The following is a 20,819-nucleotide window of genomic DNA, read 5'->3' on the forward strand; positions in this document are numbered from 1 at the left end:
AGGAAAAAACCTGATCGGCACATCTCTAGTATTTGCTTTTATCCCCCTCTAGTCTGACTGATGCCACTAAATAACATGAACCACCTGCCTGCCGTGGTCACTTAGTACAGAATCCATCAGTTTGTGTTTGCTACACAAAGGACCTGCTAAGTTATTCATAAATATGTTTGACAGATAAGATTTGTCATTTTACGTTTGACAACACTGAGTGACAAGTTACTTTTCATGCCATTGTTGTACAAATCTAACCAGAAGCTGAAAGAAAAGGATCCTGTTGAGTCACCATCACCGGTTGAATACTTACCTCGGGTCAAACTTGTTGCGTTGTCGGTTCCACTTTCTGAGTAGTCTCAGGATAAAATTCCACCAGGTTTCTTGCCGGAAGGACCAGTGACTTGTTTGATTTCAAGGACTACTTTACTGGTGATGCTGGAAATTTCAGAGCAGCTGAAAAGCTCAAAGCAATGCTAACATTTTTAACCCATCATTTTGAAGGCTTTGTTTTTCCTTAAACTTTCCCTTCATCCTCCTCATGGTTACTAAGACTAAACATGATTCACGCTTCTTTGATTGGGTTTTAGTTTCTCTTGGTTCAGGCTCCAAATTGTGGCCAACAAGCAGCAGGTGATGTTTCCTTTGAGGGTCAAAGCTGCTACTTGTTGCTTCCCATCACAGTGTGCAGCTGAAGGAAACGGACAGGGACATCAGACCCTTTTTCTGTAGCTGCATTCTTAGTAAGCCATCTAGCTTTGTGTAGCTGACTTCAGCCCTGCTGATGTTTCCACTTATATATGTCCAAAGTGAGGAATTCACGCTGTGCTCTGACGCAGAGACACATGCTTGGCTTCTATTAAAAAAGCAGCATCCCTGACTGCTGTTGGCTGCTAGAGGCATCTACTGTAACGTTTAGGTTCATGAATCAGGGGTGGACAGATTTTATGGACTTCTGGGATTCCCGCTGATACAGAAAATCTGATACAGCCTCCAAAGGCAAGGGACTGTGATGGAGATTAACCTTTCACCAGGACAATAACTCTAAGCATACAGCCAGAGCTACAGTTAATCTATTTTAGACTGAAGCATGTGTTAGAATGGTCTAGTCAAAGTCCACACCTGGACAAAAAGCCCAGAGTATTTGTGGCAAAGCTGGAAAATATTAATCAAAGTATAGAACCCAGTGTGCTGAATGTAATCTTTGACATAAACCTATGTAGATGTTAAAATGCGGATTAACAATATGGTTCAACATGTAGAATGTCATTATACATGTCTGCACTTGCACCCAGAGGAGGGCTCAAAGGAATGGTAGAATATGTTGCTGTGTAAACAAGAGACAGGAAAGACTAAACCGCACAAAGTGCTGAATTAGGTGCGTGCGTGCGTGCGTGCGTGCGTGCGTGCGTGCGTGCGTGCGTGCGTGCGTGCGTGCGTGCGTGCGTGCGTGCGTGCGTGCGTGCGGGCGGGCGGGAGGGCGGGCGTGCCTGCGTGCGTGCGTGCGTGTGAGAGAGATGGCCTCTCTGTTCTGGTTTGTAAACTGTGAATCGTGAAACCAGGGTGAGTAACACATCGCCCTAATCTTTTCTCTGCTCTTTTTCACACTCCAGCACATGTAAAAAACGAAATGTTTAATGCCAGATAAACCACAGCTCCTTTTAGATGAAATATGTGACATTAACAGTTTCATCAAACTGGCATTTGGTCATTTATCTATTCCTCACTGCTGCAGGCATTTCAATCAGTCTATACGTGGTGAGATTTAACACCAAAGTCTTCGTAGACTGAAATGCATATTTTGTATTGCAGTAACTATTACATCTTGCACTTTAAATGTGCCATTGCTTAGAACATACTGTGGGAATAAGTCACAATGTTTATTATTGTGTCATGCATGTTGGCATATTTAATATACATTTTAAATGAGTCTAAATGGAGATATTAAGTGCATTAAAAACGTCACAGAATTGAGTCATTTATTGGAATGACTAAGAAAACCAACCACTTTTGGTACATCAAAAGTGAATTTTTAACTGCTGCAAACATTAGATCTGCAGTGCACAGCATGAAATTAAGTAAATTTAACTGTGGGTCAGTGTTATAACCACGCTGTAGCATTTAGTCTCCTTTTTCAGTAACTCCATTCATAAAGAAAAACATGTAGATTCATTACACACATGATGTTTTCAGTCCCTTCTGTTATTTATGATGATTTTCTTCTTTCACAGTCGTCCATCCAGGTGTTGCGCCAGTTTACTCTTCCCATCTAACAGATTTTTATTTTTTCATTGGAATTGTACAGGATGTATGTCACATTTAAGGTGGGAAGGTTTTGAAATAATTTAGCATTGTTTCGATTTTTTTGACATCACAATAAAACTGACAAATTTCAAGTCCGTCCCAAACAATGACGCAAAGCTTTGCTTTTGCTCGTTCCTTTAGCTCCGAACTGCTCAGCGTTTTGGAAAGTGCTGCCATTTACTGTCACTTCAGGACTTGTTGCTGCTGTGCCTGCCAGCTGTTAATGTGACTGCAAGCAGCTCAGACTTGTTTAAAGTGATGCAGAGATGTCATCAGTACAATTGAGGAACAATGCTGTTGAGAACTTTTACAGAGAAACTCTCATTCATAGGCTTTCAACAGCTGTTGAATTAACGGCTTGCAGTGCACGTCTCAAATGGGCTTACTTTGCTCCTCGGTGCTGATTTCTCCCCTGACCACAGACCATCACCTCAGCTCTCAATCACATGATAAATATGCATTAAGAAAACAGTTTTAACAGCATGTTATTAAACTCGTGCAGTCTGTGGAAGGAATGGGGATTCGCATGTACATTTCTTGCGTGTTTGTCTCTTTAAATTTACGCGCTTGAGGTCGTCCAGCCAGACAGCAGTGCAGGAAGACGGACGGCAAGAAATGATTGATGCGTTCAGAAAAGTGAGGCTGTGATTGAGCGATTTGCAGAACAGTGGAGCAGCTGATGGAAGGAGCAAATTATATGAGAAAAAGATGAGGGGAGGCTACGGTTGGAAATCACAAAGGACAGTTAGACGCCAGATTGACGTATTACCTCGTGGTTTGATGTTTTTTTATTATTTATTTTAGATGTTTTTGGGGCCTAAAATGGGATTGAGACGGAGAAAAGAAGGGAGGAGACTGCTTTTCATTTCAGACTTTTGGGTCACAGGGTTTGTGGTAGATCAGGTCAAAGATGTGGCTAAAATAAAAAAAATAAAAAAACTCTTTTGGCGAAAAGTATCCAGGCTGACACGCTCAAACACACACAAATACATTAATCCACACAAATTGCCCCAGTCACACGTTTAAGCCCTGTCATTTTCTATTAATCTTTTCTATTTATTATTACACTGCAACATGAGACGCAAACAGGAAAAGGATATGATGTCAGCCTCCGCGAGTTTGTGGTGATGGAGCGGTCTGGCACCATGTCCAGCGGTGGTCATTTTAGCTGTGGTGTGTGTGTCTACATTTTGTGTGTGTTTTGGACGTTCTTCTAGACAAAGACTGCAATAAATTTAGTTGTAGTGCTGAGCTGGTTTAAAAATTTGCACACAGACATCTGCACATGGAAACACACAACCTAAATGTCATAGTCAGTGTGTAGGTGTTAGAGCGGGGGTTATTGACTCGTAGAGACGGAGACAGCAGAGAGCCACAAGTGAACACACGGCTATCGGAATACGATTAATACTGTCTGGCTGATGGATTAGACTCATTACCCAGGGAGCAGGGCAAAAAGAGGGCGGCAGAGGGAGGAGAGGATATAGAAGAGAGGGAGCAAAAATAGGTAAGACAAGAAGAGCTCTGAGGGAAAGCAGGAAAGAGGTTAAATGTTCTTGAGACGAGTCAGTGGTGGGTAAGAGGTAATCTGAGATTAAATTCTTCCATTCATTTGCTTTGTGCTGCAAAACAAATTCTGCCTTAGCGCCACAGGGAATCTGCAAGGAATCTGACAAACTGAGGTCCACCCATTGCTCCAAAAATGGTGTAAATGCTATTTCTAGGCGACACACAGATATGACTTCATGTAAGACTCTGCAGGACATGTTACGGTTTACCTCAGGGCTGGACGATCACGATATAAGCATAACAGTCTAATGATAATTATTAATTTGTTTTTTTTTGTTTGTTTGTTTTAAACGATACCAAACACCAACATGACCTTTCATCTTTTAACTTTCACTCCATGCTGTTTTTTTTTGTTTTTGTTTTTGTTGTTTTAAGCAGTTATGAAGCGCAGTGGCGAAATTTTAAACTGCTACTGTGCAAGTTACTCAACAAGTTGTTACTGGGTAAACAACAAGTGATTTAACTTGCTTAGCTGGCTGTGAGAGGTTGAGTGGCTAAAGCCAATCCTCTGCCTACATCCCCCAGAATGCTGTGCAGTTCTGGGTCAGAGTTCAGTGAATGTGTGATATACTGAATATTGAATATTCAATCAGATTTATTATCAACTGATACTGATTACATGTTTATCGCAATATATATTGATATTGATTTCTTGTCCAGCCCTAGTTTAGCTCTTGATGAGTTTGCTCAGTCAGCTGAATGAATCCTGAAAAGGCACAATAACTTGACAGATATTTGTGTGTCTTTGTTGCTTTAAAACAACTGTGATGTTTCCATTACTTAAACCAGATTAGATAGCAAGCACTTTGTATTGCTTTGTTGCTGAAAATGTGCTATACAAATAAAATTACCCTTTATCTTTTACCTTTTTCCAGTGTGACACAGACATAACATGCATGTACCAAACCTGTGCAGACCAGCACACTGTTTTATCCTTACCCTTAAATTGTATTTATTCATTTTAAAAAGCCGGTATGTCAGTTTTGTCTGGTTACATGCAATTTGGTATGTGGTTTGCTATTTGTTTTAAAAAAAAGAACAACCATGTTTTCGTGTTTAGATAAATAATCATTATAATGGCGTTACTAAACATCACAGGTGCACAGTTTAGCTGAATTTTCTGTTGAGGCAGCGTTAAATTTAAGGACCATCATCAGATGGTCCCAATTACCAAGTGCTGCTTAAATGTCCTCATATGCAATTACTGTATTACTGAAAACCCCTGTCAGTTTTCCCTCTGTGTGGTGTCTATGCCTATGTGTATGTGGCTTTTTACAGCACATGTATTTCTCACTTATATATAATTATGTGTGTAAACATTTCAGATGATGTCATAGCCTCAGGTCACTGACTAATCTGTTCCTGGGCTGGAGAGCCGTGCAGCCAGCCTGGCTTTTGCACATGCACACACACACACACACACACACGCACACACACACACACACACACACACAGAGAGAGAGAGAGAGAAAAAGTGTCAAATCTGTTTCATTTCAACTGTGTTATGTTACCAGGGAGGCACGGGCCGGTTAACGTTATCAAGGTTTTAATAATTACAGCTTTAAAACCACAACATTTTTCTTTCAAACAGCTTGATTTTAAAATGCCATACAAGTTCCTGGGGTGACTAAGGTTTTCTTTGGCTTTTTGGAGCACAGAACAACTCGGTGCACATGTGGCTGTGGACTGCCAGTTAGCTGACTGCTTGAAGGCAACAATGTTTTCTCTTACTTGTACAGAAAAGACCAGTTCTGCCACAAAAAACACAGAAAATAGCAGGCAAGGTAGGGGAGTAAAAGAGTGCTTATATCACTTATCAGATTTAGTAAAGTTACAATTGGCACAAACTAACTAAAATTAAATATTTCCGATGAGTATTTCTCCAACCAAATGTTTTTTATGTTTACATTCTTCAGGTTAAAGTCTCAAAATCTAAATTTTGGACTCTTCTCTACTCAAGACATTCACTGCTACCTGTCTTTTGCCAAAAAAAAAAAAAAAAAAAAAATATATATATATATATATATATATATATATATAAATAAATAATAAAATTGTAAACAATCTTACAGGTTTTCAAGTTTTAACCTGCTGCTTTTCTAACGTCTTACAGCAACTAGCTGTGCTGCATAATGCTAGCATTTATACTGTATAAGCAAGAGCAAGTCAACATTTATGTTTATTTTCTGTTTCTGGTAAATGATGGATTTTTCTAAACATGTCTATAATGGTTATTTTCTTGTAGAAAAATAACTTGTTCCTGCGAGTTTGCAGAAAAATGGAGAAATTATCAAACTTAGTTTATTCCAACTGTAGTCAGGAATGGTGTCTCCTTACAGAAACGCTGGCACACAGTCGGTTAGGAGGACGTTTGAGGCACATCTCTGTTTTTCTACTTTTACTCACCAGGCATGACTGGTCCGTACCACACAGGAGGAATCACAGCATAATCTAAAGCTGGTTCATGTCTACAAACATGATTTAAATTAAGAAAGAGAATATTTACAAAAATCAACCTTTATAGGCCCAACTGTAGAGGTAAAGTCGTCTTAATGCTCCGCTTTTGTAGATTCTTCTTCTGCTACCATGTGCAGATTAAACGGGTAACTGCAGCGATTGTTGTGCACCTCAAGCGCAGGTATGAATTTGAAAGCGATACTTTCCTTACATCGCAATTCTCTCAAGACACCAGTCACACAAAGGTGCGATGTGATGTTTTGAAATGCTAAGGTCTAGACTCTCACAAGATCCGGTGTGCTGCTTTTGACTTTTAGCAAACAGCTGCCATTTTATCACTCAAAGTCACAAAGACAACTGAATAAAAGCAACTATTGTTTATAAATTATTCCAGCCAACTCATGGTGCTGCTCTGAGGTGACTTGTGTTTTATCAGTAGTAATCATTTTAAATGCAGGGGACAGATGTCATGTCGCTGTGAGGTTGTGGAAAAGTGATTAAAGCCTCAGATACTGGAAGAGTAACAGCTAGTCAGACTCCACATATTACAGCACCAACTTCGGCTGAAAGTGTTCATAACAATGGAAACCTGCCCATTATTACATGTTATTTAAATGTTCTCAAATAATGGCAAAGTCTGTTTCTCTTTTCTAAGCTGAGCCTTATGAAAAGTCACATTCATGCTGCAGAACGTTACAGGAAGGCAATTTAAATTTACTTTCATCTTTTTAATCATAGATAAATAAATAAAAATATTCCTCAAAATGCAAACTCTTCACAGAAAATTGCTGAACTTTGTAATGTGAAACTCAAAAAGACAAATCCTCCCCCCCCTCTCTCTCTCTCTCTCTCTCTCTCTCTCTCTCACTTATCTTTCATGTTGCCTTTGGCCACCAGACGCTCAAACGCTCGGGGGACATCCACTCTGTCAAGTCAAAATGTCCCCTAGGTGTCCACCCCGGTCAGGTTGCCATAGCAACCACGTTACCTGGCATTTAAAGTATGTGTGTGAGGCGTGATGTTGAATGCGGGAAACAGACAATGAGATGGGGGCGAGAGGCAGAGGGAGACTGCAGATCTGTCATTCACAAGCAAAGTCAATATTAGTTTAGAGGAGAGCGGTCCGAAGTAAACGCTTGAGCAGAGGAGCCCTGAGGGAGCAACGTCAGGATAACAAAAATACAAAAAAAAAAAAAAAAAGCAGTCGAGTTGTGTTTTTCATCACGACGGTGAATCCTGCAGGCTGTAACCTCCCAGGACCCGAGTGCACTTATGGTTTAATCCGCAGAAGTCGTGCTTCGCCGTCACACAATTACACAGCCAGTGTATTCCCTGACGTTCCCAGGTGCCGGTCCCAGCCCTGCGCGTTTAGCTCTCTGCATTGTCTTCAGGAAGCTGCTTTTCCGCTCCCCTCTTTCTTTGGGAGTCTTTCTGCTTCTAATTGCTCACAGAAGTGTGATCTTTGGGGGTCCACTAATGGCACTGCAGCCTGAATTGGCTGCAGGATTCGCACACAAACAAGCTCACTGCCGCGCTATCATCCTGCTCCTCGTCCTGTCGTTCTCACTGCTCACTCCAGCATCCGCCTCATCTCGTACCTTCATTTTTCCCTCACTCTGACCACCTGTTCCTCACTCTCCGTGCCTTTTCCCCCATTTTCCCTTTCCGCTTCTTCCAGCTTTATCTTCGCCCATTCACACATTTGTATACTTAATAGGATTAAGTTCTCCGAAAGGGATTTAAACAGGATGATTAATTTACTGCTTTGCCAGCTCCGTACCCTGCCACACATGCACTTCCACTTCCACGGGAGCCCGCAGTTTGGCTGACCTGGGAAGAATCTCGTGGCAGTAATTCCCATACAAAAGAGATTCAGAAACTGTACAACAGTGAGCAACAGTGTGTGTGTCTGAGTTTGCGTGTGTGTGTCCAGGGTGAGAGTGAAAGAACAGGGTGGAGGGACGAGGGGTCCATGTGTGAGAATTGAGTGCAGCTCTTTCATGGCCAGGTCTTCTTAGACACGAAGGGTGTCAAAAGCCCCTCTCACTCTAAAAAGGACTCTTTAGAAAATCAGCACTAAGCTCTTAACACTGGAGACCTGACTCTATCAGGCGCACAAACACACACACACACACACTCACATCTTTGGCCACCAGAGGTGAGAAAAACACAGAGAGAGGAGGGAGGGGAGGGCACGGAAAACTTAACCACACAAGTTTAAAATCCCAAAATAGCTTTTTTTGTTGACTATTTTAAAGACACATTTCTTCCTGAAAATCCCTAAATAAAAGCCAACTCCACTTAGCGGCGCAGCAACACCTGGTCAGAGTGGACACAAAGAGTGTGTGTAATCGCTTTAACCTCAGCCTGAGTTTTCCTTTGATCGACTGTTCCTCTTTTCACCTCTGCCAAGTAAACTCTGGCTTTCAGTGATGCTTTGTGTCAGGCAAGAGAAAGTGAAAACTGCTGTTATACTGGATCAGGTCACTTTAATCCAAAGTGATTCTTACTCTTGTGGAAGGGATTGCAAACGTCTTCACAGTCTTCCAACTTGTAAACATAAATGTATTTATAAGCTCATATCTATATGAATACGTGTAGAAAGCACTATTCAATTTATATATATCACAGGGTAGTTCATAATCGTAAACGGGAAAGGAAAGAATCTGGTTTTTAGGACCTTCTGGAGCGCATTTGAATCCCTTGCTAAGGGTGTAAGTTGAGACAAAGGATTTGTCCAAAACTGGATAGAAATGTAATCACTGACATTGAATGTTGTGCATAATCAGAGTGCAGCTAAGCAGTCTGCATCTATAAAAATCTTTCCTCACCTCCCATGGTGAGCATAGGTTGTCGGCTGCCACTGGGTTCAATTTAACGTTGTTTCCGAACAAGGACGTGCGCGCATCTCCGCCTTGAGAGAGTTTTTAACTTAGTAGGCTGATGTAGTTCCTGTGTGGCCTCAATACCTTTTCCCCCTCTCAAACACACACTCATGCATTCTGGGGCTCAGCTGGAGCCTCTTTTAATAAAGCCAGCCGCCCAGCGAAGGCACAGAAGCAGAGGTGAGGGGTTAAATCTTGGGGAAGTCCAAAAACAAACCTATTTTGGGAGAAAAGAAGAGGGGTGCTGATGAAAAGGAAGAGGCTAAAGGAGAGGAAGCTGAAGAAGAAAAGAGGAAGACAGCAGTGGGTTGGACATTTAACAAGATAAAACAGAATCAGGTGTCGTGGAGGTAGAAAATCCTCCCTTAAGTCCATGAGAAGTCAATTTCCTAGTTGGGGTGAAACCTGGTATTCGCTCTCCAACTGCGGTGGTCTCGGTGATGAAAGGGGCTTAGGGTGGCCTTCTGCAGCTCCTCGGGAAGTGAATACACTGCCACTCTGAAGATTGGCTTTGTGCATGAGAACCTGTGTGTTGGCATGTGGATGTGCTGCTTCTCTGATTTCAGACATCACAGGGACAACAGAAATCTGTGTTTGTGACCAGAGGACATTGTCTTCTGGTTTATGATTTGCCATTAAGAGGAGGGAGACAAATCAAGTCCGTAAGGCCTGAGGGACATCTTCTGCATGGACACACTTGTCATTTATTGCATCATATGTTGACAGTGTCAGTAAATACAAATATATTCAGATATATTTATATATACTTGGAAAAAACGGAGATTAAAAAAAAAAAAACATAGCAGTCTCTCTACTCTTTTTGATTATTTAACAAAAGATTTGAACCGGTTAAAAATGGCCTGAAATGATTCCAAGTCTGTAGTAAATTATATTCACATCTTAAACAGCAGGAGAGTGGCTTGAATTACTGCTCAGACCTTTCATTTAGGAACGCCAACATTGTGATTCAGCCTGTCAGAGGTTAATTGTATTTATCATTCCTACGTTGCAACACTCAACAGCAGTGAACTGTGTATTTTAAAGAGAAGTGTCCTTGTAAACAAAGTTCCTGTGGCCCCGTATGGCAAGACTTCCATGCAACCATAACTCCTGTTAGAGACTGAAACCTGTTTTTGCTAATGTATCAGAGAGGAAGCTGAATGGACGAGTTGTGTACATGTAGTGTCATGTGCGGTGAGCTTGTGGTTTGTGTTTGTTTAGTTTTGGGTTGATGGTTGTAAAGGGAGTATGACTGTTTTTCATTCATGGATCCAAGAGTGGAACGGACTGTGTTGAGTGAACTGTGGCATTTATTAAAAAGAAATTAACGTTGTGGAGCAGAACTAGTCAAAGCCTGGACTTCAATAAAGATGATGTGCCATTACCTTAATGGTCAAAAATCCTCCAATGTGGCTGAATTAAGACAATTATTCAAACAGGAAAGGGCTAAAAAAAAAAAAAAAGAAAGAAAAAAATCATGACTTATTACCAGTTAATGCAAATGCTTGATGGCACCATCAGTTATTATTAGGGAGCTAATTACATTTTTACTAAAGGCCAGATTCATTTGGAAAGATTTTTTTTTGTCACCTTGATAAAAATAAAAAAACATGCTTGAAAACTGTTTTTTAATTTCCTTAACTTACATTTGTCTGATAAGGAAATTTGTTTGATGATTTATAACATTTAGGAATGACAAAAAGGGGGACAAAAAGTCAGGGGGGGAAATACTTTAGCTTTTAAAATATGAGATACCAATATAAAGATTTTTAAAACGGCTTAAACGTTAATGTAGCAAAATAAAACTCATGAGATTCTGTAAGTTTAACCAGAAGTTAAACTGTGCTGTGCTGATCTACTCCCTTTTTACAAAACTCTTTGAAAGCGCCTCTGCGTTAATGTCAGTCTGACAGTTAATAAACTTGTTATGATTGCTTTAATCTCTGCTCCACAACATTTATCAGGGGTTTCAGTACATGGTTTTCTAACCCATGGAATAGACTTGAGAGTTCCAGTTTACAATGACTGAAAGGAGAGAAACAGAAAATGCTGCACTGAAATGCACAGATTTGAACATCTTTAATGCATGTGGTTCAGTATTCAGGTGAAGCATTCATATTTTAACTTTCACTGAGTTCACTTCCTTTTAGTCCTTCTCAGTTGCAGTAAGACTGTAAGACTGCCTCAAAAGTTTTCAGAGATTTTTCATTTTTTTCTTCCAGATGTCTCCACTTTAAGTCAAACCTTCTGCAGTCTTAGAGCCTATGAAAGTATTCAGTTTTCTCTAAAAGGTTGAAGCAGAGAGATTTTTTTTTTTTCCAATATTTTCTTGTCTTTATTCTTCACACAAAATCGCCACTTCAAATAAAGTTTGCAGCAGCAGGTGGAGAGCGGAGGAGGCAGGGGGACGATACCTGCAGTGCTGATTAACTGACCGCAAAGTTTGGAATCTGAGGAATGTGAACGGGGATTAGCTGGTAGCCGATTACCATTGTTGGAGGTCACAGACGAGGTCAAGAGCCGGAAGGTCAACGGTGAAAGGTCAGGTGGTCTGTCAGGAGATGACTGAATAATATCAGAGACACACAATCAAGATCTCTCCTTCGACATATTTAAATGTAATCTTAGCAGGACTTGGTTTGTTTTTGTGCTTTGAAGTGACGTTCTGTAATACATTGCTGTTTCTCTGGATCTCAGCCCCGTAGCCCTGTTTTCCCTCAGCATTAAATAACATCTCTAGTGTGGCTGCTTGAACACGGTTCTGGCAATATCATGCTACGTTTATCCCCAAAAGGAGCAACGATGCTAGAGAGTGTTTATGGGAAAATGGATGAGGCTGCACATTTTCTGAAAGGAAACCTGTTGGGGGCTGAAAAAGACTCAAGAACGAGTCCAAGGTAGATCGTCCAGCTGGACAGCAACCCCGAACATAAGCTGTTACAATGGCTCAGTCAAAGTCCAGACCTCAGTCCAAATGGGAATTTGTAGCAGCTCTTAAAATGTGGTTTTGAAACACTTACTGGATTCAATCAAACTGATACTGAGCTGTTTTGTATATAAGAATTAGAGCAGATTTCTAAAACAATCCAGGCCACTGATTGCAGTGCGGTTGTTTTAGTTTTAAAGACACCTGTTTCTGAGTGTAAATGCATGTTCTGAGTCATGCAGACTGCAACTTAGTTAAAGTGGCTGAAAATTAAATCTGTGTAAACCCTAACGCTCCTGGTCACACGCGCTCACATTCATCACTTCCTCCTTAAAAGCAAGGGAGGGGAAACGGCGGCGAAGATTAGTGATCAGAGAAGAAGCAGGAGTCTGTGAGGGATGCGGAGGGCAGCAGTGCCCCCTACAGGCTGGATTTAAAGCCTCCTCTACCTGCCTCTCACTGCTAAAAGTGCACAGTTGAGTAGCAGCTGGCTGTAGAGACATGGACACTGTGAGATAAACAGAGACAGATGACTGTAGTTTGTGGAGTGAGGGGTCTCTGCGGAACGACCTCAATTTTGCCAATGATCTGTCTGGCTCTGAAGTTCCCCTGCTGCATTTTGGTGATTACATCAAGTGCTTGTGCTTCAAAGCAAGTGGCTCTGTGACAGCTTGACTTAGCTCCCTGCCAAATCATTTCACCGAAACCCTCCCCCCCACTAACCCTTTTCCTCTTCTCTCTTTGTCTTTGTCCAGTGACCTGAGTGAAAACCAGATCCAGGGAATTCCAAGAAAAGCATTCAGAGGAGCTGTGGAAATCAAGAACCTGTAAGTGTGACTCCACCAACATCATGCTCCCTGTACATGCATCTGTGCACATCTGCACCTTCCTCCTCACCACGTCTGCTAATGTGCACAGCGCTCGCTCGGCCGTGCATCAATATTTCATTGTGTTAAATGTCATGTGCCTCCTGCTTGCCGTATTGGCTGGCACCTGCTGCGTGTCAGCAGCTGAGTTGGTGTGTGTGTGTGTGTGTGTGTGTGTGTGTATGTGCGCGTGCGCGCGCGCGTGTGTTGCCTCGCTGGCATTTTGCTGTTTTCCGTCTTTGTTTTGCATTCATTCATAGTCATAATTTTTTTTTTCACTCATTGCACAGCGGTACTTCTATAAATATTGATTCATCCACCAATTCACTACTTCCTTGTTTTTTTTTAATCACCCGAAAAGATTTTTTTTTTTTTTTTTTAAATGCCGTGCAATTATTGTAAAAGGACAGGGAATTATGTATGTGCGTCAGAATACCGGTGACAGCACATGATTTACAGTCCCTGTGTCTTAATTAAATTGTTTCAGCAAAGCTTTTGTGAGCAGAGAGAGAGAGAGGCAGAAAGTCAGCTGCCTACAAACTAAATGTCATATTAAAAAGAGCAGGAAACATGAATGGGGGCAAAGACGGTGACATTAGAACCAGCGAGAGCTCAGAAAGAAGAAGACGAGAGAAAAAGTCTGTTTTTGTTTATACTTGTAGACATCACAGTTGCTAAGACGTCTCTACCTGCTCAGCTCTTTTCTGGACTTTTTGTCTTATCTCTCTCTCTGTGTATTTGCAGACAGTTGGACTACAACCACATTAGCTGCATTGAAGATGGAGCTTTCAGAGCGTTACGTGACCTGGAAGTGCTGTGAGTACCTGCTTGTTGAGCCAGCTTACTATTTTTTTTTTTACTATTTGTTTCAATTTCTATTTATTCCTTGCAGAAAACAGCAGAGGTTTTTTGATGAATAAGCAGCAAAGACACAGAGATACGGAGCAACTAATGGTCTCATTGACCTTTTGAACACTGCAGAGCCTCTGCAGCCCCTGGACAGAAACAATGTCCTATTGTTTCAGCTGTGGCATTAATGCGCCGCCACATTTAAAGAAGTTAGCCTTTTCTTGTGAATGTCAAGGCAAAGATTGCAATATTTAGAAGAACCAGATTTGGTTTGTCAAATATTTTCCATTTCTTCTGTCATAATAATTACAAGATAACGACTTTCTGCTATTTTTTCCTCTTACTCTTAATTGTCCACTTCTGGAGTCTTATTATCTGTGACGCAGAGGGTGAAACGGAGTGAAAAAGCACTCGTCGTTTAAACTTTGGCAGACATTCAGAAAGCCTGTGGGGTCAGGACCATTTTGAATGACTGCATTAAATTCCAGTTGTTTGAAAGCAGCAGATGACGAAATAAGACCTGAGTTAATACATAGTGTCCACTTACCTATGCTTGACTTTATTACTAAATTTTTGCTAATTAAGTTTATAAAGTTATTGTTTTGCAGAGGTGATGGTGATATAGGGTCTGGAGAGTTCCTGAACTGCCTCCTAAACAACGGGCACGAACATTTGTTTTGCTGTGAGGATTTTGCCATGTCACTGCGTTCTAGATTGTCCATGAGTAATGTTGTGTTTTCTCCTCTTGTCTCTTTAGCACTCTGAACAACAACAACATCAGCCGGCTGTCTGTGGCCAGTTTCAACCACATGCCGAAGCTCAGGACTTTGTAAGTACTCAGCTTGCGATTTGAAGGGAGAGATTCCTCTCATCTGCGCACATTTATATTTTTTTTGGTACCCCGTCACACCTTTTATTTCTCCTCTCTCCATCCTGTGATCACCTTTCCCCTCCCCGTCTCTTCGCTGCTCTCCTCTCTTCCTCGCCTCTTCCCAGCCGCCTTCACTCCAACAACTTGCAGTGCGACTGTCATGTGGCCTGGTTGTCCGAGTGGCTACGACAGCGCCCCCGCCTGGGCTTGTACACACAGTGCATGGCCCCTCCTCACTTGCGGGGGCACAACGTGGCTGAGGTGCAGAAGAAGGAGTTTGTGTGCACAGGTAGGTTGACCTTACCGTTTTACCGCCTCTTTGACTTCTTCCTCTTTTACACCGGAAAACCTTTTGCCTCTTCTTGTTTTCTTTGTTTTTTTTTTTTTTTTTTTTTTTTTTTTTTTTTTTTTTGCTCATGCTTGTCAAGATGCAGAAGAAGGTAAGTCTTCCTCCTGCTTTGCATGGCTTTGCTTGAATGCTGTGATTAAAAGTGACACCACAGAAAGACAAGGTCATATTTCGTTTCGTTTACTTTTTGAGACTTGCGGCAGTTTTTCCTCCCTGTACTCCTTATTCGTCTGCATCTTTTTCCCCTTTTGGGACTTGCATGAAACATAACCTTCTATCCACGGATAATGGTGCCTCCTTGTCTCTGTGTAGGTCATCAGTCGTCATCATCTTCCTCCTGCAGTGTGTTACAGTGCCCAGAGTCCTGCACCTGCAGTAACAACATTGTGGACTGCAGAGGAAAGGGTCTGACAGAAATACCCACCAACCTGCCTGAAACCATTACTGAGATGTAAGACATGCAGATAAAAGTGCACACACATCTGCTGCACTCCACACACACACACACACTGTGCTCATTCAGACACACTAGGTGCAGTGATATTTCTCCTGCTCTTTCATTGTGCGTCCCTCAATATCCCTTCTTTGTGTTCCACCACCTTTTTGTTTCACTGCCGCTGTTTGTCTTTGTGGGGGGAATAAAAGCACACATCTGTGAAATGAGAAAGCCTGGTCATGCAGCGCATTCCTGCTTAAGGAAACAGCAAGAGGGAAGAAAGAAGCAGGAAAAAGATTAATCTGAGCTCCAGGACGAGCTATATTACTACCTTGTCTTAGAATAAGAGAGGGTGACCATCTTAACTAAGTAGGAAAAAGAAGTTTTGTTTTAAAGTTCACTCTTGTAATTGTCTGGGTAGGCGGAAGTAATTAAAGTAGCTCTAAAAGTGATGTGATCTGTCACAGAGTGAAATCAGACATTTAAGGCTGTAGTTGTGGACAAAATCATTAAGATCAGCAAATGCAGAGAAGGAAAGTTTAACTGATATTAAGTAATTATCCTCCACAGAAACCTTTGTTCAGAGGAGAGAGTCGCAGTCAAATGCCCTCTTTTTTTTTTTTTTTTTTCGTTTTTTAGTTTCATTCTGTTTCGTTCACACTTTGGCTGTGTGATGGACAGTCCGACTGGCACTTGATAAAACACAAACCAGATAGTCAAACGTGTGCGTCCGCTTGTGTGTTTGGATGCCCGTCTCTCTGCGAACGCGTTGAAGAGGGCAAAAGATCAGAGGCATGTGACAGACCGCGACTCTGCAGTCATCAAAGCGCCTTATCTGGAAAAGTTCCCCTCAAGCAGAGCCCCCGGGAGTGAGCGGCGGCCTGCAATACGGCATAGATAAGTGTGTGATAGGGGGAATGTTAATGTCTCCTCTCAATGGTCTGTGTGTGTTTGGTTCCAGACGACTGGAGCAGAACGCCATCAAGGTGATCCCAGCTGGGGCCTTTTCTCCTTATAAGAAGCTACGCAGAATGTGAGTAGATCAAAAGAGCCGCTTATGCTGCAGCCCATCCAGCACAAACCAAAAAACTTTATGTCGCTGCCACGTCTTTGATCTTTTCTCATTCTACTGATTATGATTTTAATTTTCTTGTTCATGTTTTTATTTATTCATCTTTATTTATTTTTTATTTTTTTTGCAGAGATTTAAGCAACAACCAGATCTCAGAATTGGCTTCAGACGCCTTCCAGGGTCTGCGATCCCTGAACTCTTTGTAAGTACTCCAAAACTACTTACTGTATAAATAAGTCTCACAGACATGTTGGCATGACATTGGTCACCATAAAATAAGGAAGAAAAATTGCATTTGAACAAAAAAGATAACAAATATATGAAATCCAAAAGAATATATTCTCTTATTTCTGAGTTATTTCCATAAAATAGATCAAATCAGGGTGTTTAAAGAGTCTCGGTTACATAAATTACCTTTAATGGTTGTTCTAGTTTTTCAGTTTTGTTTTGTTTTTCAGTATTATATTGTTGGTGTAAGGAAGAATCCGAGCTTCAATATGCATATGTGTTGCACATTCTTTGATAATCGCTGTTATATTGTTGTTTAATCTTTCTGTGACGTGAGTCTCTAATTGCACTCACTGCCTTTTCCAAGATGTTTTAAAAGGAGCTAAAGACAGTCTTATGAGAGTTGTTGAGTTATATTTCACTATAGAGTCACATTAAAGTGAAAACTGGCCAAAGTCAATAATTTATAAGTGCTTAACACCTGAATTAAAGCTCCTACCGACTCATCACACATTCACCAGAGACAGACCGGGACACACCTATTAATACTGACATAATACGTATTAAAGCTCTGAACGTTTGTTGTGTATTAGCAGGAGGGTGGAGAGGATGCGAGTGATTCATAAATTGTGTGTGTGTGTGTGTGTGTGTGTGTGTGTGTGTGTGTGTGTGTGTGTGTGTGTGTGTGAACAGAAAGTACACACTAATGTATCAGGCCTCTCAGGAAAATCCACTTAGCTCAGTGAAACATGGCTCACCTGTAGCACGTGTGTTCAGACCGCCAACAAACACCGCCTACCTGCAGATGACTGGTAGCTTATGGGTTGTAGTTGGGGGGGGGGAAGCTGTGGCAGCTGCAGCCCTGACCTGTTGCAGTTTCCACTGTCGTGGTTTTAAGCTGTTCTGGTTTAATACCTTTCACTGCACCTGAAGCCAAACTGGAAGTTATGATTATTCACACAGTCGTACACAGGAAGCGAGATGACAACACGACAACATGTGATTCACTTGAGTCGAAAGTGTTGGGTCAAAACCAGGCAGAGGTTCAGTGTTTTCTCACACTGCTTTATTTATTTTACTAATTTGTTGCTGTTAAAACTTCAGGCTTTTGTTTAAACTGCAAAACTGTTTGCGGGTTTTTTATAGATTGAAATCTTTATGTGAAAGTATTAATTCAAGATAGATAGATAGATTTCTCTAGCATTTGCTCATAAGTATTGACGTGAAGGATTTTATAATCTAATGTAAACGGCGTGTTTGTTTTCTGCAGGGTCCTCTATGGGAACAAAATCACTGAGATTTCCAAGGGACTCTTCGAAGGACTGTTCTCGCTGCAGCTATTGTGAGTACTCGCAACAAACGCACACACACACACCCACGCACTGTTTGGTTGATCTTTATGGTCACATCTGCATCTCATTGATATTCAGCTAAAAAGTGCTTACCTCAAGCATTGCCACCTGAGAGGAGACATCTTGACTAAAAGCCGTCATTAGTGACCCGCAGGATCTGAAAGATTTGTGCTGTAACGATAACGAGATTCTTTTCTACTTTCCTTTTTTTTTCTCCATCATTTTGTCCCTTCTTTGTTTCAGGTTGCTAAATGCTAACAAGATAGCATGTCTGCGGGTTGACGCATTTCAGGACCTTCACAACCTCAATCTGCTCTCTCTGTATGACAACAAGCTGCAGACCATTGCAAAGGGGACGTTCTCCTCACTAAGAGCAATACAAACACTGTATGTATCCTCACAAAGCACATGCTCCAGTGTTATGGAAGCATATTTGTCCCCATAAAGAGTCCTTTGTTGCTAATTTTGTGACACATAAAGGCTCCAGATCATATTTTCTTTTATGTCAAAGAAGAAAAACCTGAGTTAATTCATTGTGTAGTTTCCTAAATGAGGAACGGTAAACAAAGCTATCCAAACTAATCTTTGACAGATTCACTGTCCATGGTGCTGAAGTAGCAGACGGTTTATGGTTGTAGTTTTTGTCACTCTCTTGTATCCGTCACTTTGCCCCGTGTCCTTTACGTATCTATGTAAGCGACACATGCTCAGTTTTATTGTAAAAGTTTGAAATATAACCGCAAACTGCATGTTGTTGGGATAAAAACTTTTAAATCCCTTTTCTAGGATAACACTAAGCAGAAATTTACATTAAAAAAATAAAGTTTAAGCTGATTTTACCATTTTGTATTACAAAATCAAAATGAAAGATGAGAATATATTTTGTCTGAGTTGGGGTCATATGGAGCTCACATCACTTGTCACTCTTTAGATCTTGCATTCTTCCTTCTTTCATTCCTTCTGTTCTGCCATTTTTCAACCAGTCCCTTCTTCCTTCTTTGTATCCTGATTCAATTCCTTCATTGTGTCCATTTTTCTCTTCCTTCCCTCCTTTTTTTTGTTGTTTTCTACTTGCATTCCCTCTTCATGTCCTACCTTCAAGCCCACTGTTCACATATCTGCAATGAATTTATAGTGAGTGTTTGTATTTTATGCTTTAAAAGGCTGTGAAAGACTCAAAGGTTGAGTCTGGATACGTCAAAAGCTTAAGATTCATGTTATTTCTGAATGTCTCGTCCTCTCAGTAACACTCGCTCCTGTCTTTTGCAGTTAGTTGTACAATAATTAGTTGTAGCCACTTCACGCCACCCCCACCTGAAAGCACCAGAAGCCTTACTTTAACTTCCTTTTGTGCTTGTTGCTCTTCGCTCAGTGAATCATTAAAGAAAAATGTGGACTGCATGCATATATATGTTTGTGCATTGCTTCAACATCTTATTTCTGTATGTTTTGTGTTTCCATGTCTGTCCGTGTGGGGAATCAGTCATTTAGCTCAAAACCCATTTATCTGTGACTGCCATCTGAAGTGGCTGGCTGACTACCTGCAGGACAATCCCATTGAGACGAGCGGCGCCCGCTGCACCAGCCCTCGGCGGCTCGCCAACAAGCGGATCGGCCAAATCAAGAGCAAGAAGTTCCGCTGCTCAGGTACAAATCACTGGCACAGCACAAGGCTAATGCTCATAAAAAGCAATGTGCACACTGACGTGTGCCCTGAGGCTATTTCTTTCTGACAAAGCAGAGATGGGCGCCAAGACATCCACACATAAAAAAAAGGAAAAGAAAACCAGCAGTCCTCCCCTCTGTTTTCATTCTGTGCATTCCTGCTGGGTTTTTCCCTCAGCCTCTCTCTACTAACCAGAAATTCCCTGACCTGAGCATTTTCTGGGCTCTTCTCAGTACTTCTACATTCACAAAGAGACGACTGTACACCATGAGCTTTCTATTCTACTCTGACTTTTCACTCTTGCTGATTTTCATCTCCCCGCTCTCTGTCTCTCCATTAGCCAGAGAGCAGTATTTCATCCCAGGTATTGTACGCCGAGCATGTGTGCGTGGGGGGATTTGCACTTTTTTCGTGACACGCTCACCCAGTGCAGTTTGCCTTGACTGACACCATTTGAAGCCAGATCCCCTTTTCGACTTTTCGTTATGAGGTTTACCTATAAAGCACCGTGTCTAACCACACACAGGATAGTCGCACTCTGATACTTGCACCGGCTTTATGTTCGTCACCATAACCTCGACAAAGGGCCGATTAGTTAACTGTCTGATGGCCTGTTAAAGTTTACATTCTGAGGTTTCTTTGTACTCTGAGCATATACAGTTCTTGGCAAACATATTTTCACCCCTAAACTTTTTCATTTCTTGTCATATTACAAACACAAACTTGTGAAATGTAAAGTGCATGAAAAGGGCGGCATGCGTTTTCAGTCATTTTGTAATGCGACACCCCTAAATAAAGTCCAGTCCATCCAACTACCTTCAGACCCCCCTCTAATTAGTAAGTACAGTTAGTCCCTGTGTGCACAGCAATTAAAACAACTGTGCATTGTTCTGGAGAGCATCAGAAGTCCTGTTTACAGTTTGTCATGAACCATTTAGGGGAACGGCAAACATGTGGAAGAAGCTACTCTGATCCCTAGAGCCCAAAATTAAATGTTT

The 20,819-nt window shown here is 41.4% G+C and overlaps 1 protein-coding gene across 12 annotated transcripts in view; it reads left to right on the plus strand.

Annotated features, from left to right (window-relative positions):
* Positions 1–20,819, plus strand: part of slit2 (slit homolog 2 (Drosophila)) — a 112,975-nt gene that overhangs the window by 63,876 nt on the left and 28,280 nt on the right. For 4 of the 12 annotated variants that reach the window (XM_015032339.1, XM_015032340.1, XM_015032329.1 and 1 more), the window contains exons 5-16: positions 12,888–12,959; positions 13,743–13,814; positions 14,605–14,676; positions 14,844–15,007; positions 15,147–15,158; positions 15,380–15,518; positions 16,465–16,536; positions 16,706–16,777; positions 18,074–18,145; positions 18,399–18,542; positions 19,639–19,802; positions 20,162–20,185. In XM_015032339.1, the coding sequence (XP_014887825.1) occupies positions 12,888–12,959; positions 13,743–13,814; positions 14,605–14,676; positions 14,844–15,007; positions 15,147–15,158; positions 15,380–15,518; positions 16,465–16,536; positions 16,706–16,777; positions 18,074–18,145; positions 18,399–18,542; positions 19,639–19,802; positions 20,162–20,185 (1,079 nt within the window). Of the gene's footprint in view, positions 1–12,887; positions 12,960–13,527; positions 13,637–13,742; positions 13,815–14,604; positions 14,677–14,843; positions 15,008–15,146; positions 15,159–15,379; positions 15,519–16,464; positions 16,537–16,705; positions 16,778–18,073; positions 18,146–18,398; positions 18,543–19,638; positions 19,803–20,161; positions 20,186–20,819 lie in introns of those variants that run through there. The other 8 variants (XM_015032330.1, XM_015032333.1, XM_015032337.1 and 5 more) reach the window with 5 other exon arrangements.

The sequence above is a fragment of the Poecilia latipinna genome, unplaced genomic scaffold, assembly GCF_001443285.1.
Source record: "Poecilia latipinna isolate Pla-1442-1.1 unplaced genomic scaffold, P_latipinna-1.0 Scaffold237, whole genome shotgun sequence".
NCBI lineage: Eukaryota > Metazoa > Chordata > Actinopteri > Cyprinodontiformes > Poeciliidae > Poecilia > Poecilia latipinna.